The 16,588-nt window shown below is 45.1% G+C and overlaps 1 protein-coding gene across 1 annotated transcript in view; it reads right to left on the bottom strand.

The window, feature by feature from the left end:
- Positions 1-10,664: 10,664 nt before the first annotated feature.
- The window catches only part of LOC120989312, a 28,471-nt gene continuing 22,547 nt past the window's right edge, over positions 10,665-16,588 (bottom strand). The window contains exon 5 of the mRNA XM_040417336.1: positions 10,665-11,696. Coding sequence (XP_040273270.1) covers positions 11,421-11,696 — 276 coding nt within the window. The 3' untranslated portion in view covers positions 10,665-11,420. The remainder of the gene's footprint in view (positions 11,697-16,588) is intronic.

Below are 16,588 nucleotides of genomic sequence, written 5' to 3'. Positions count from 1 at the left end.
AATGGAGTGAAATCCATTCAGGATGTCTTCAGTTCCGGAACGGAACGTTTTTTGGCCGGAGAAAATACCGCAGCATGCTGCGCTTTTTGCTCCGGCCAAAAATCCTGAAGACTTGCCGCAAGGCCGGATCCGGAATTAATGGCCATTGAAAGGCCTTAAGCTAAACGTCGTTTCGGCGCATTGCCGGATCCGATGTTTAGCTTTTTCTGAATGGTTACCATGGCTGCCGGGACGCTAAAGTCCTGGCAGCCATGGTAAAGTGTAGCGGGGAGCAGAATACTTACCGTCCGTGCGGCTCCCGGGGCGCTCCAGAGTGACATCAGGGCGCCCCAAGCGCATGGATCACGTGATCGCATGGCACGTCATTCATGCGCATGTGGCGCTCTGACGTCATTCTGGAGCGCCCCGGGAGCCGCGCGGACTGTAAGTATACCGCTCCCTGCTCCTACTATGGCAACCAGGACTTTAATAGCGTCCTGGCTGCCATAGTAACACTGAAAGCATTTTGAAGATGGATCCGTCTTCAAATGCTTTCAGTACACTTGCGTTTTTCCGGATCCGGCGTGTAATTCCGGCAAGTGGAGTACACGCCGGATCCGGACAACGCAAGTGTGAAAGTGGCACAAAAAAATGTATTTTCTGTTGTGTGGTGAAGTCAGAAAATTATAGCCCTTTTTGGCGTGTATTAGTGGCGAAAAAATATATATTTGCCGTTGGTGCAGTTATATGTTCTAAAGCCCTTTTTGGCGTGTATTAGTGGCAAAAAAGGGCTTATTAGCCATTGTGTGGTGAAGTGAGAAAATTAGAGACTTTTTTGGGGTGTTTTAATTTCCTTTTTATTTATTTATTTATTTGATCTAACAGTATGTCAGACAGAGAAGTTCCAGGCCCTGCACAGGGCAGAGGCCTAAATGTTTCTGGCGCAGGCACAGGTTGCAGAGTAAGGGGGCATGGAAGCAGGAGTCGCAGCGAGAGGCCTGAGCTCCCGGTGTCATCTAGTGGTCGTGTCTTGACCAGCAACCCAGCGGTTCTTGAATGGTTGACTCAGTCATCCACTTCATCCCAAGTGACAGACACCCCCAGCCAAGAGTCGGTGGGTTCGTCAAACACAACCCTTAGTTGGCATGGCCTGGGAGCAGGCCCTGTGCCCTCAACTGTCCTTAACCTGCCTCTGTCCTTTTCTCTTCCCTCAGCCAGACAAGTAATATATGCTGTAGGCTCAGCTCCACTATACAGTGAGGATGAGCTAGTAGAGGACAGTCAGCAGCTACTGTCCATCAAAGATGTGGAGGAGACATCCGCTGCTTCCTCCGGTAGGCAGGCAAGTAGTGATGAGGAGAGTGGCGTGGGAGCTGGTGTTGTGAGCGGTCAGGCTCCTGACCCAGAGACCGTTAAGGAGGACATCAGTAACGTGCGGACAGTACTCGATGATGATAATGTGGTGAATTAGGGGCTTCATCATCATCATCGGGAGAAGAGGGTGGTAGCTTGCCCATGAGGCAGTGGCGGTGTAGCAGTAGTGGGAGGTCGGGAGCCAAATGTGCCTGGGGTAGACCACCCGCTTCGCAGGAGCCTCCCCGGAAAGTAGTGGTGCAGGTGTTCACTGAAGCAGTGGCGGTAGCAGTCAGTGCGGAGTGTTAGGGGTAAAATCACCTACTTTGCGGTGTGGCAGTTTTTTGTTAAGCCTCTGGAGGAGGTGAACATGGCCATTTGTAGAATCTGTGGGCGGCCCAGCGTCAACATATGCAGCGTCTCCATGAAGTGGCCTGGGAGAACCGTGGCTCCGATGTGGTGGTCCAGCCTGCCGCAGCAACCGCTGCATCGCCCAGTGCCACGCACCCGATTTCAGGCAGTCAAGACTCCTCAGCCAAAGGGAGCTGTCTGTCCTTCCCATCATCTGATGCTCCTCCTCCTACACTGAAGCGATTAGCAAGAGACAACAGTATGTGTGCACTCATCCAACGGCGCAGAAGCTGAATGTGCTCCTGGCCAAGTTGCTGGTGCTGCAGTCCCTCCCTTTCCAAGTGGTGCACTTTTCAGAAAACTGATGGCTTGTGCCGAGCTGAGGTGGAGAGTCGCAAGCCGTGATTTATTTGCCAAAAAGGCAGTATCAGCCCTGGACACGTATGTAGAACAGAAGGTGGGCCAGTCCTTGAGCCTGTCGGTGACTGCCAAAGTGCATGGTCAGGGACAATACATGTCCTTTACGGCCCACTGGGTGAATATGGTTCCTGCACAGTCACACGAGCAACTTGGCCAGGTGACGCTGCTTCTGCCTCCACATTCTCACACCGTTGGTCCTGTGACAATGTCCGCCTCAGACTCCACTGCAGGGACAATTCACAGTGCCCCTCCAGCATACCACATGTGCAGGGCACGGCGGTGTGACACTGTTCTGCACCTCGTTTGCCTGGATGAACGGAGTCACACAGGGGAAGAACTGCTCCGTGTCCTTCATCAAGAAATCGAATCCTGGCTTTCTCCGCATAAACTCAAAATCTGAACCATGGTGACCAACAACGGGAAGAACATGGTGTCGGTGCTGCGTCAAGCAGTTCCTGAAGTCTTCCACCCATCTGCAAGACATCCTAAAAATGGCCAGGGAACTTTGCATGCACTTCAGCCTCTCGTAGACCGCAAAGCTCACCCTCCTTGAGCTGCAGCGGCAGAACGGCATCCCCCAACATAGGCTGATATGCGATGTTTCCACCCTCCATATGTTGGACCGACTATACAAACAGAGAAAGGCCATAAACGATTTCTTGATGATCCAAGCGGACAGGAGTACTCCCCTATGTAACTTTGATATCAGCCAGTGGCAGCTCATGCATGACAACTGCCGTTTGCTCAGGCCCTTTGAGGAGGCCACGTTATTTGTCAGTCGCCATGACTACGGGATGAACAACGTCATTCCACTGCTTCATGTCCTGGAACAGATGCTGGTAAATCTGGTCAGGGGACTGGAGACGTGGTGCCTAGATGGCCACATGAGCCCTGTGGGGGCTGAACAGGAGGACATTGGAGCACAAGCAATGTGTAGCCAAGTGGGTGGTTTTTATACACCGGTGACAGGTGAGGAGGAGCAGCCAGAGGAGCTACAGGGCAATGAGGAAGACGAGGCAGACGACCTAGACACACCGTGGCAGTATGCAGTGGAGATGGAGGCAGGGAGTCCCTCCAAGTCACTTACACAAATTACCCCATGCATGCTCGCTTGCGTAGTGACAGCCGAATTGTCACCATTCGGCAGAGGGATGACTTCTGGCTCTCCACATTGTTTGACCCTCGCTACCGGTTGAAAAAGGGGGCCTTTTTTTTATACAGCCGCTGAGAGGGAGGACAAACTGAACTATTATAGAGACATCCTATGTAGTCAGTTGGCTGCTGCCTATCTGCACCATCGTCCATCCTCTCATCGGTCTGACCGTTCCTCTGCCATGGTAGGATTGGGGGGGTAGGAACAGTTCCAGCTCCATCAGCAGCAACTTGAGTCTAGAGTCGCTGATGACCAGCTTTCTTCACCCGCCTAGTGAAGAAACTAAGAAACACCAGCAGCAGCTAGACCTGGAGCAGGACTTGAACCAGCAGGTGGTGGCATAATTGGACAGCACCCTGCCACCACACATTGAAGATCCGCTGGACTACTGGGCAGCCAAACTGGATTTGTGGCCGCAACTGGCAGAGTTTGCCCTGGAAAAGCTGTCCTGCCCGGCCAGTAGTGTGGTATCAGCGGGTGTTTAATGTGGCAGGGGCCATAGTTACCCCAAGAAGAACTCGCCCGTCCACCCAAAATGTGGAGAGACTGACCTTTGTCAAGATGGATCAGCCAGGATTTCCACCCACCAATGTCTGATGCATCAGACTAGATCATCCATGGTGCCACACCAACACTTTGACAAAAGAGACCGGTTTCTTCGGCTACCTGCCTCAGCTACGATTCTGATGCTGCCACCCGCCTGATGCCACACATCTGATGCCAAGTGCTCCTTTAACCCACCATCTTAGGCTGGTACTTGTATTGCCACCCACCTCTCCAGTCTGTCAACGGGTCGCTCTTTGGTCTCCTGATGCTGCTGCCACCTCACCACTCAGGTCTCCTGATGCTGCTGCTGCCTCACCACTCAGGTCTCCTGATGCTGCTGCTGCCATCTCCACACTGTCATTGTGCCACTCTGTGGCCTCCTCCTGATGCTGCCATCTCCACACTGTCATTGTGCCACCCTGTGGCCTCGTCCTGATGCTGCTGCTGCAAACCTCCATACCGTATATACGGTAAAATTACCGTATTTCTCCAATTATATGTTAGTTCTTTTTCATGTCTATCCTCTAGTTGCGGAATGTCTACCTTCCATCTGGTCAAAGATTTGGATAACGGTGATAGGGCCTGCAACGTAAGCTCCATGTAAAAAGAAGACACTGGTTTACACACCTCTTTTTGTCTTGCAATCTTTTCAATAGAGCTATATTCAAGCTGAATCGGATCCTTGCCAAATTGTGTTTTACATGCGTGCCTGAGTTGGAAGTATCTAAATAGGCCAGATTGTGGGATCTGAAACTCCTCTCTGGCCGAATCTCCTCTGGTCCCCATTATACAAACCGGATTCCCAAAAAGTTGGGACACTATACAAATCGTGAATAAAAACTGAATGCAATGATGTGGAGGTGCCAACTTCTAATATTTTATTCAGAATAGAACATAAATCACGGAACAAAAGTTTAAACTGAGAAAATGTACCATTCTAAAGGGAAAAATATGTTGAATCAGAATTTCATGGTGTCAACAAATCCCCAAAAAGTTGGGACAAGGCCATTTTCACCACTGTGTGGCATCTCCCCTTCTTCTTACAACATTCAACAGACGTCTGGGGACCGAGGAGACCAGTTTCTCAAGTTTAGAAATAGGAATGCTCTCCCATTCTTGTCTAATACAGGCCTCTAACTGTTCAATCGTCTTGGGCCTTCTTTGTTGCACCTTCCTCTTTATGATGCGCCAAATGTTCTCTATAGGTGAAAGATCTGGACTGCAGATTGGCCATTTCAGTACCCGGATCCTTCTCCTACGCAGCCATGATGTTGTGATTGATGCAGAATGTGGTCTGGCATTATCTTGTTGAAAAATGCAGGGTCTTCCCTGAAAGAGATGACGTCTGGATGGGAGCATATGTTGTTCTAGAACCTGAATATATTTTTCTGCATTGATGGTGCCTTTCCAGACATGCAAGCTGCCCATGCCACACGCACTCATGCAACCCCATACCATCAGAGATGCAGGCTTCTGAACTGAGCGTTGATAACAACTTGGGTTGTCCTTGTCCTCTTTGGTCCGGATGTCATGGCGTCCCAGATTTCCAAAAAGAACTTCGAATCGTGACTCGTCTGACCACAGAACAGTCTTCCATTTTGCCACACTCCATTTTAAATGATCCCTGGCCCAGTGAAAACGCCTGAGCTTGTGGATCTTGCTTAGAAATGGCTTCTTCTTTGCACTGTAGAGTTTCAGCTGGCAACGGCAGATGGCACGGTGGATTGTGTTCACTGACAATGGTTTCTGGAAGTATTCCTGAGCCCATTCTGTGATTTCCTTTACAGTAGCATTCCTGTTTGTGGTGCAGTGTCGTTTAAGGGCCCGGAGATCACGGGCATCCAGTATGGTTTTACGGCCTTGACCCTTACGCACAGAGATTGTTCCAGATTCTCTGAATCTTCGGATGATGTTATGCACAGTTGACGATGATAGATGCAAAGTCTTTGCAATTTTTCGCTGGGTAACACCTTTCTGATATTGCTCCACTATCTTTCTGCGCAACATTGTGGGAATTGGTGATCCTCTACCCATCTTGGCTTCTGAGAGACACTGCCACTCTGAGAAGCTCTTTTTATACCCAATCATGTTGCCAATTGACCTAATTAGTGTTAATTGGTCTTCCAGCTCTTCGTTATGCTCAAATTTACTTTTTCCAGACTCTTATTGCTACTTGTCCCAACTTTTTGGGGATTTGTTGACACCGTGAAATTTTGAATCAACGTATTTTTCCTTTAAAATGATACATTTACTCGGATTAAACGTTTGATCTGTCATCTACGTTCTATTACAAATAAAATATTGACATTTGCCATCTCCACATCATTGCATTCAGTTTTTATTCACAATTTGTTTAGTGTCCCAACTTTTTGGGAATCCGGTTTGTAGTTATAGAGCAGGATGGCCAATGCCGTAATCATTCCCTTGCTCCTCCACCTCCTCCTCTTCCAGTGGCAGCTACTCATCCTTCTCCTCCTCCATGGCAGTTTCTCCTTGTGGATCCCCAACAGCTACAGGGCAGGCAGCAAAATGCATTCACTTTTCTTCTGCCATCCCCTGCTGTATGAGCTTCAGCATCTGTTCTAAGATAAATAGGAGAGGAATTAGATTGTTCATGCCACAGTTGTCCTTACACTGACAAACTTTGTGGCCTCTTCGAAGGGCTTTAACAATCGACAGGTGTCTTGGATGTGCTGCCACTGCACTGCCAATCCACAATATCATCCTCTTTCTTCTCAATGATAATGTTGCGCCTTTTCAAAGTCAGCTGGGACAATTGTGACATACTACTACTATTACTTCTGGGCGGATAGGAAGTAGGATACCCTTCCCTTTCCACAAACTGAAGACATTGCTACTGACAGTTGACTTTGGAAATAATGTAGTATCGGCACCACTAACACATTTGGGCCTAATGTTTTCTGTGCGTTAAAATATGCAGATTCAGAAAAAAGCTTTCGGTAGTGTAAAACACAAGTTGTCAACCTACTATGCAAATATTTTTTAATTTATTGGATTTTTTAAATGCAATTATTCCCCCCCCCCCCACCCTACCAACACTTGAAGTGCCTGAAGATGCACATACACAGATTTTGGCCTAGGATTTCTTGTTATTAGTTAGAGATGTAAACCCCCCCAAAAAAATAATACATTTGCTATCTAGTCTCGATGGTAAAACATAAAACACGTGTTTACAGTTTTGAGCTTACAACCCCCACCCACACATTCTGTTAAAATGACCAAAAAAAAACTTAAAAGAAATATGCTTTTGATGTTCTCCAGCCTCAGCTCCTCACTTCTCACTCCCTGGCTGACCCTGCCTTCCCCTGTTCTACACAATTATTCTTCGTTCTAGCCTTTCCCGTCAATGTACCTCACAGTAGAACAGCAGCTTGATTGTGATTGTACACTTTCCATAAGATCATTTTCTTTCAGACACTGCTATGCGCCATTTTACTGGATTCGTCTGAAATAAAAAACACTGAAGTTTCAGGTTTGGCTGGCGGATGAAATTTTGGAAAGTTCGTAATGAACCTGGCTCATTACAAACTGGCTCGCTCATCTCTGCTGGGTACAATACAGTACCTGACCATCTGAAGTGAAGCCAGGCCCTACATTTAGGCTGGCAAGGGCCAATAACCATGGGGCTTCCCATCCTGATAATGCTAGCCTGCTGCTGTTTTGTTGTATCTGGCTGGTTATGCAAATAGGGGGGACCCCACACTTTTTTTTATTTAAAAAAATGCTAGGGGTCTCAGACTCCAGACACTCCTAAATACATACAGACCCCCTAAAACTTCAGATCTCAGGAAACCTGTAATGCAAAACAGAGACCACCACTCTTAAAACAGATCTGTCCTCTCCCTGTACACTGACCCCAGAAATGACCTACCCTGCATATAGACCTCAAACCTGTCAGCAGTTTACACTATTGCTTGTCTCACCTACATGTCTACTCCAGCCTTCCTATATACATAACCACAACCCCTCTATAACACAGACCACTGAAAAGATGATTTCTCCAGATATGCCAAAACAGCCTCCTACAGCTCCCAGTCAAAACCCCCAAATTACATTTAAAAAAAGAACGGATCATGTAAATTAATAAAGATGTTTGATTCCTAAAGTTCACTGTCATGGAAACTTACTAAACATACTCAAGTCTCCAAGACTTGAGTATGATGGCAAATGATTGGCTGAATTTCAATCATGCCATGCAGTTTCAACGGAAAAAAAGCTGACATTTTTCAACCTGGCTGATCACATTTTTGCAGACAGAAGTTACTGGCCACTGCAAATTTTTCAAATGTGTTTTATCTCATACATGAACATCTTTAGGAAGTGTAGGTTCTGGAATATGCCTTCTTCCAAGCAGAGAAATGGGGTTGATGCATTGCATTAACAAAATGCAAGGCTGGTTTTAGGTGGCCTCGACCTCCACAGTTCTACTGAACGGAAGTTCATCAAAGTACAGTTCCGCAAAGTTTGCCAAATTTTTTGATTATTGCTGTATTTTTCTAAACTCATAAAAACCATGACATGACCAAGACAGGTTACTTTCAAAAAAATCAGTATTTGTAAGCCAAAACCAGTGGAACCTACAGAGAAATAGGATAATGGAAAGTTTAAAGAGCATATGTCAGCATGATCAACCCTTTTAAACCAGGCATACAACCTGGTAGGGTTGATCATGCTGATAAAAAGGATACCCTGGTTATAACATACGTTAGCCCATTGATGAGAAAACTGGATTTCTATTCATATGTAAATAAGATTATTGGAGCACCAAGGGGCTGGACAGAGCCTTTAGAGCACCAAATGGTTACTCCCCTTGAGCTTTATTCCCTTCTCCTTCACTGGATTGAAAGCGCTGGATTTCTGGTCCATCCCAGTCTTCTTATGCCTGCTCAATGTGTCTCAGTCTCGCCCCTTGCACAGTGCATCTTTTGCTGCTCGCCAAGCAGCCCAGATTCACACTTAGCAAGCACCGAGACCTATTGCCCTGTCAATTTAAGGGAAGGGTACTCCCCTTTAGCTTTACTCTCTCCCCCCTTCCCCTGGATTGACCACACTAGATTTCTGGTCGAGCCCAGTCTTCTTATGCCTGCCCCGTGTGTCCGAGCCACTTGCGCGGTGTGTCTTCTACTGCTCATCAAACAGCAAAGATTCCCACTTAGCAAGCACCAGGTCCTTTCACCCTGTCATTCCAAGGGAAGGGACTAAAACTGAAGGGGTATAACAATCTGGTGCTCAGAGGGCTCTGGCCAACCTTTTGGTGCTCAAGTAAGCTTATTTGCATAGGAATAAAAATCTGATTTCTCATCAATGGGACAACATACTGTCATAATCAGGGTATTGTTTTTATCGGCATGATCAACACTATCTGGCTGTATTCCTGGTTTAATAGGGTAGATCATGCTGACAGATGATCTTTAATAATAGTCTCAAAACTAACTGATATTTTATTTTTTTGTAAATTTGTAAGTTTTGACAGGCCTTGCATGCTATAGTCTAAATGAGATGAATACAAAAGTCAATACAAGACATAAGTATTTATTATATTTTTCTACAGTTATATTGCAGAAAAAATTAAAGGATATGGCATAAGGAATCTTTATATTAGAGGTGTATGCATTCACTCTGTGCAAAATACATTTTATTATTGTAAACTTATAAAATATGATCATTCTTGTAACAAGATATTTTGTAGGTGAAGCGTGGCTCCTCTATAGCTCCCTCCATCATGTAGACTCCACTTTAGATTGTACTGGTGTCATTAATAGAGCACCAATGTAGCAGGAAACACAGTTTCACCAGACATTTCTGTAACTGCCTTATAGTACAATTTATTTAGAATTAATTTTCACAGTTGTTAGTGGTGTTTATCAAACCACTGCTCAAAACATCTATTTCCCATTGAAATAATTTGCTACATGAGAACAGTTTCTTTAGTTTTTTTGCTAAAATACTTGCATGCAGTATCCTTTCCCCTCCTACATCCAAAATTGATACATATTGGAATGGTTGTTGGAGCTCATGTGTGCCTAGCTTGATTTATTCATATATTCCACTAGTGCCATTCACTTATCTACCCAGCTTTACTGGAGTGTTTTGTCAGATATCCAAAATGTAGTATTTTCACTCTGCAGTATTGGGCTTCAGTAGCTTTTTTTTTTTTTATCTATTGGGGGCAAGCAAAAGGCATTATTTCCAAAAACAAATGCCCACCGCACTCCCACCCAAAAATTAGGCCCCATGCACACAACCGTATTTTCGGTCTGTATTCGATACACATTTTTTGCGGATCGGATGCAGTCCCATTCATTGCAAAAGATGTGGACAGCACACCATGTGCTGTCTGCATCTGTATGTCCATTATGTGGCTCCACAAAAAAAGGATAGGCATTTGTAACATAGTGCCGGACCCATGGAATGGGAAAATGCGGGATGCATGCAGCTGGTATCCATGCTGTGCGGATCTGTGATTTGCAGACCGCAAAACATATACAGTCACGTGCGTGAGGCCTTAAAGAGATTGTCAGTTTTTTACTATTGATGACCTATCCGCAGGATAGGTCATCGATATCAGATCGGCGAGGCTCCGACTCCCGGCAACCCCGCCGATCAGCTGCTCTCGTACAGGCGCTGCCTTCTCTGCTCTGTTTACCTGCTCGGCGCAGCAATTGTGGTGGTGAGCAGGTGTAATTACAAGTATGGCGTCCCCATTCACTTGAACAGACAGAGCAGTCCTATAGAAGTGAATGGGAAGCCCTCACTTGTAATTACACCTGCTATCCATTGCAATAGATGCAGTGAGCAGGTAAACAGAGCAGAGAAGGCAGCGCTCACAGCTCTTCAAACAGCTGATTGGTAGGGGTGCTGGGAGTCGGACCTCCGCTGATATGACATTGATGACCTATCCTTAGGATAGGTCATCAGTAGTAAAAAGCAGACAACCCCTTTTTAAAGTAAATCTACCCTGTGTGACAATGGTTCAAAAATGACAATCATTATGGAGGCTGATCTAGTTGTCATTTTTGCAAAAATGGCAGCAGCAATGGAAAATAAAATTACTGAGTTTTCAGATTTTGGGTGGAAATATCCTTTCAAATGGCTGTTACTTATGAGCATATGAACAAGGTTTTCCATAAATGGGTTGTCTGATGAATACAGTATAATTATATATGCCCTGTGAGGGAAAAAGGACATCATAGAGTGGGGTCCCTCCTCCGGACTCCCATTCTGGTAGACCTGGTTCATCCATGTAGTTCGCAAAGTTATGTGTAGCGTTGTAACATAATAATCTCTGAAAAAAACATAACTAATTTATATGAATTTGGACTAGATGTATCTAGATTGCTACAGATGTCTAATGAAATTATATAATTACAAAAAAAATAAAAATATTATGTAATTTTTGTAAGATACACATTTTCATGTACATTTTCACACACAGACTATTGATATTAGTGTTCTAGTGCAAAAATGTACAAACACAAATTTATATATAGTTGTTTTTTTTTTTAGATTAGCCAATACCTGAGTAGTAACAGTTTATCAGTGAATTCACACAAGGCCACTTGCCCTGATAATTTGAAGCTGTTTTGTAACAGAACTCTTATTTCGATTCCTCAGAGGTTTCCTTGGGAAGTCTCCCCATTGTATAGAATTCTTCATTTGGTCGCAAGTCAGTAAAGTGAGCAATTCGGTTAGCCATGGCAAAAAATGCAGTGACCATAGCTATATCCCATGCATCTTCACGATCAAAACCATGTTCCTCAAGTTTGCTAAAATGCTCTTCAGTTATATTTTCTGGCTTGGCAACTGCCAAAGCAAACTCCAGAATGGCCCGTTCTCGAGGGCTGAGATCTGCAAGCTCAGGATTGACAATGACCTAGAGAAAGGAACACAGTTTAATCAGAGCAGTAAAACACAGTAATACTATAGTATTACACACCAGTTAAAACATAACATCTCTAAGGCCCCTTTCACACGGGCGAGTATTCCGCGCGGATGCGATGCGGGAGGTGAACGCATTGCACCCGCACTGAATACCGACCCATTCATTTCTATGGGGCTGTTCACATGAGCGGTGATTTTCACGCATCACTTGTGCGTTGCGTGAAAATCGCAGCATGCTCCTCTTTGTGCGTTTTTCAAGTAACGCAGGCCCCATAGAAATGAATGGGGTTGCGTGAAAATCGCAAGCATCCGCAAGCAAGTGCGGATGCGGTGCGATTTTCACTCACGGTTGCTAGGAGACGATCAGGATGGAGACCCGATCATTATTTTTTTCCCTTATAACATGGTTATAAGGGAAAATAATAGCATTCTGAATGCATAGTAAAACATCGCTGGAGGGGTTAAAAACAAATAAAAATAATTTAACTCACCTTAGTCCACTTGATCGCGTAGCCCGGCATCTCCTTCTGTCTTCATCTGATCTCTGTGCAGCAATAGGACCTGTGGTGACGTCACTCCGGTCATCACATGATCTTTTACCATGGTGATGGATCATATGATGACTGGAATGACGTCACCACAGGTCCTGTTGCTCCACAGAGCTAAGATGAAGACAGAAGGAGATGCCGGGCTACGCGATCAAGTGGACTAAGGGGAGTTAAATTATTATTATTATTTTTTTAACCCCTCCAGCGATGTTTTACTATGCATTCTGTATTCAGAATGCTATTATTTTCCCTTATAACCATGTTATAAGGGAAAATAATACAATCTACAGAACGCCGATCCCAAGCCTGAACTTCTGTGAAGAAGTTCGGGTACCAAACACGCGTGATTTTTCTCAAGCGAGTGCAAAACGCATTACAATGTTTTGCACTCGCGCGGAAAAATTGTGGGTGTTCCCGTAATGCACCCGCACATTTTCCCGCAACGCCCGTCTGAAAGGGGCCTTAGATACATAAAAGTCTAAGGCCTCTTTCAGACGGGCGTTGCGGGAAAATGTGCGGGTGCGTTACGGGAACACCGGCGATTTTTCCACGCGAGTGCAAAACATTGTAATGCGTTTTGCACTCGCGTGAGAAAAATCGCACATGTTTGGTACCCAACCACGAACTTCTTCACAGAAGTTCGGGCTTGGGATCGGTGTTCTGTAGATTGTATTATTTTCCTTTATAACATGGTTATAAGGGAAAATAATAGCATTCTGAATACAGAATGCATAGTAAAATAGCGCTGGAGGGGTTAAAAAAATAAATAATTTTAACTCACCTTAATCCACTTGCTGGCGCTGCCGGCATCTCGTCTGTCTCCTTCTTTGCTGAACAGGACCTGTGGTGAGCATTCATTCCAGGACCTGTGGTGACGTCGCTCCGGTCATCACATGATCCATCACCATGGTAAAAGATCATGTGATGACCGGAGTGACGTCACCACAGGTCCTGGAATGAATGCTCACTACAGGTTCTGTTCAGCAAAGAAGGAGACAGACGAGAAGGAGACAGACGAGCACTTGCTTGCGGATGCTTGCGATTTTCACGCAACCCCATTCACTTCTATGGGGCCTGCGTTGCGTGAAAAACGCTGAATATAGAGCATGCTGCGATTTTCACGCAACGCACAAGTGATGCGTGAAAATCACCGCTCATGTGAACAGCCCCATAGAAATTAATGGGTCGGTATTCAGTGCGGGTGCAATGCGTTCAATTCACGCATCGCATCCGCACGGAATACTCGCCCGTGTGAAAGGGGCCTAAAACTGTCTAAGGAAGATCTTCAACCCAATCCAAATCTAACTGGGGCTGGATCAAAGAACTTTTACATGTTTATATAAATTTTGATGCAATGTGGTACTGGAAAAAGTATGAAAAAATAATGTCCAGGAATGAGAGCAATTTATAGTTGATCTACCGTACTACTTTCACCATAGCATACTTACCAACGTTTTAGTTGTAAAATCAGGGTATCTAACCCCTGCCTTGGGAACATCCACTTATGGGCGAATTTTACATTAACCCTTTCCATTTTCAGCCAGGGACAGCATGAATTTGCCAGGACTGTTTCTAAAAATCAGGACAGTCGGCAACTACAGCATAGTCTTACTCACTTAGGGTCCCATGATGTAGAGATTTTAAAAGGTTCTTTCTAGACTTCTTTTCCATAACATGACCACTGAGGAGTCTGCATAGCTCATACCACTAATCCAGTTGATAAAGTTTATACCATATGTCAATGCATATTCCTGCCCTAAATTGCATGTTTGGTGAATACAGAGGCGGATACACAGGTATCATGTAATAGAGATAGGTACACATTGGAGACGTACAATGCCTTAAAGGGGTTTCTGGCTTATCGGATGTTCTTTCACAACTTGCACCCCTGCCAATCAGCTGTTTAGGTGCTGGAACTTCATAGCACAATCAACCTTGTAGTGGAGGGAGCTTGTTCCTACAGCACTACTCCCATTGACGTCTGCCAACAGAACTATGCCAATATACCCGATCAGTGGGGTGTGGGACATCAGACCCCCATCAATCATTTAAGGCCCTCACTTAGTAAAAGTTGGACAGCCCCGTTAAGTCTGGGGCATATGTCACTTCAAATTGGGACACAGATGTGGCAACCTTAACAAAAACATCTGCAGGAAGAAACTCTATAAATAAACTCACCTGTAGAAGATAGTATGTAATATACTTATCATATCGAAGTTGCATGGATTGGCCACTCACATGACACTACCCTTCTAATACTCCTGCTTCAGACGATGTCATGTCTGTTACCAGGTTTCTGAGCCATGGACAGCAGGTCCCTTCCACAGCCCAAGACAGGAGAGGGCCTGTGGACAGTACCAGAACTACTCCTCTCCATGGCACATGCACCGATGGCAACGATTCGGGAGCTTGCACATTTGACAAGGAGAGACATAGTTTTGATCCCTTTCACAGTACCTCCCCCATCCTGGGCTGTGGAAGTGACATCCTATCCATACCCAGCAGCAGAAACTTGGTAAAGAATGTGATGTTGGCAGAAGCAGGATTTTCAGAAGAGGAGCATCACTTGACCGGGTTACCCAGCAGCTGATCCATGCAACTTCAACTGTAAGTATATTACAAACTTTTTTCTACAGGTGAGTTATGTGTAATTAAGGTGGTTTGCAGAGCACACTGGGTCCTGCAATACCCCTTTTAGGTTCCCAAATACATGAAGTTGGCTTTGGTTTCAGAAAAAAAAAAAGAACATCAGAATTAGCCCATTGATTTTCTTTGCCACCATCGGTTTTGCCACTTTTTTCTGGTAAGTTTCTGGTGTTTTTTGCACATGCTCGCTTAGATTTACAAATTCTAATGATGGCATAAGCTTACATACACTGCCTAGTTATGCACTACATTTATCATAGGGAATCCGGCTGGATGAGAAATCTGGTGCAGTGATAGACATTTTTCTTTGACTCAATGCCAGCTATTCATTGGTTACTTTGAACCAGATTTTTGTGTCAGAATTGTGGCAAACTATTGGAACAACCGACACATGTTAGGCTGTGCCCCCTTTTACGCCAAGCCCTGCCCCTTGTTAAGCAAGTCAAGAATTTTTTTTAGAAACCCTAGATGTGTCAATATACACCACGTTTTAGGCGTAGAAAATGGTCTAAATGTAAGACAGCTCGGAAGCTGTCTTAGGCTACTTTCACACTTGCGTTGTTCTTTTCCGGCATAGAGTTCCGTCACAGGGGCTCTATACCGGAAAAGAACTGATCAGGTATGTCCCCATGCATTCTAAATGGAGAGTAATCCGTTCAGTTTGCATCAGGATGTCTTCAGTTCAGTCGTTTTGACTGATCAGGCAAAAGAGAAAACCGTAGCATGCTACGGTTTTATCTCCGGCTAAAAAAACTGAAGACTTGCCTGAATGCCGGATCAGGCATTTTTTCCCATAGGAATGTATTAGTGCCGGATCCGGCATTCAGAATACCGGAATGCCGGATCCGTCCTTCCGGTATGCGCATGCGCAGACTGAAAAAAAGTGAAAAAATAAATGCCGGATCCGTTTTTGCCGGATGTCACCGGAAAGACGGATCCGGCATTTCAATGCATTTTTTCGACTGATCAGGCATTTTTAAGACTGATCAGGATCCTGATCAGTCTTACTAATGCCATCAGTTAGCATACATTTTGCCTGATCCGGCAGGCAGTTCCGGCGACGGAACTGCTTGCCGGATCTCTCTGCCGCAAGTGTGAAAGTAGCCTTACATTTAGAACTGGAGCTGGATGCACAGAAGTTAGAGAGGCTGGCGCCTATACATAAGTTTGGCGAAACCCTAACAAATGTTTTACGTATTCAGCCTATACTGCTGGGATATTGTTTAACACTATGGGGGTTATTTATCAAACTGGTGTAAAGTAGAACTGGCTTAGTTGCCCATAGCAACCAATCAGATTCCACCTTTCATTTTCCAAAGCAGCGGTCCAAAATAAAAGGTGGAATCCGATTGGCTGCTATGGGCAACTAAGACAGTTCTACTTTACACCAGTTTGATAAATGACCCTCTATATATACTAAAACACTTTTTTTTGTGGTGCAGAGGCACAGAGAGAAACCCCAAAGAAGCACTGCATAGTGAATGGGTCCGCATGCGCAGACCGGAAAACCGGTTCCGTTTTGCCAGAACACTTTATGCTGGATCCGACACTAATACACTTCAATGTAAACTAATGCCGGATCCGGCATTCCGGCAAGTGTTCAGGATTTTTGTCCGGAGATAAAACTGCAGCATGCTGCGGTATTTTCTCCGTCCCAAAAAAGTAAGAGCAACTGAACTGATGCATCCTG

Source organism: Bufo bufo, chromosome 2 (assembly GCF_905171765.1).
Source record: "Bufo bufo chromosome 2, aBufBuf1.1, whole genome shotgun sequence".
NCBI classification, from domain to species: Eukaryota; Metazoa; Chordata; class Amphibia; order Anura; family Bufonidae; genus Bufo; species Bufo bufo.
The sequence above is the reverse complement of the archived record's forward strand: the minus strand, read 5'-3'. Positions and strand labels throughout refer to the sequence as shown.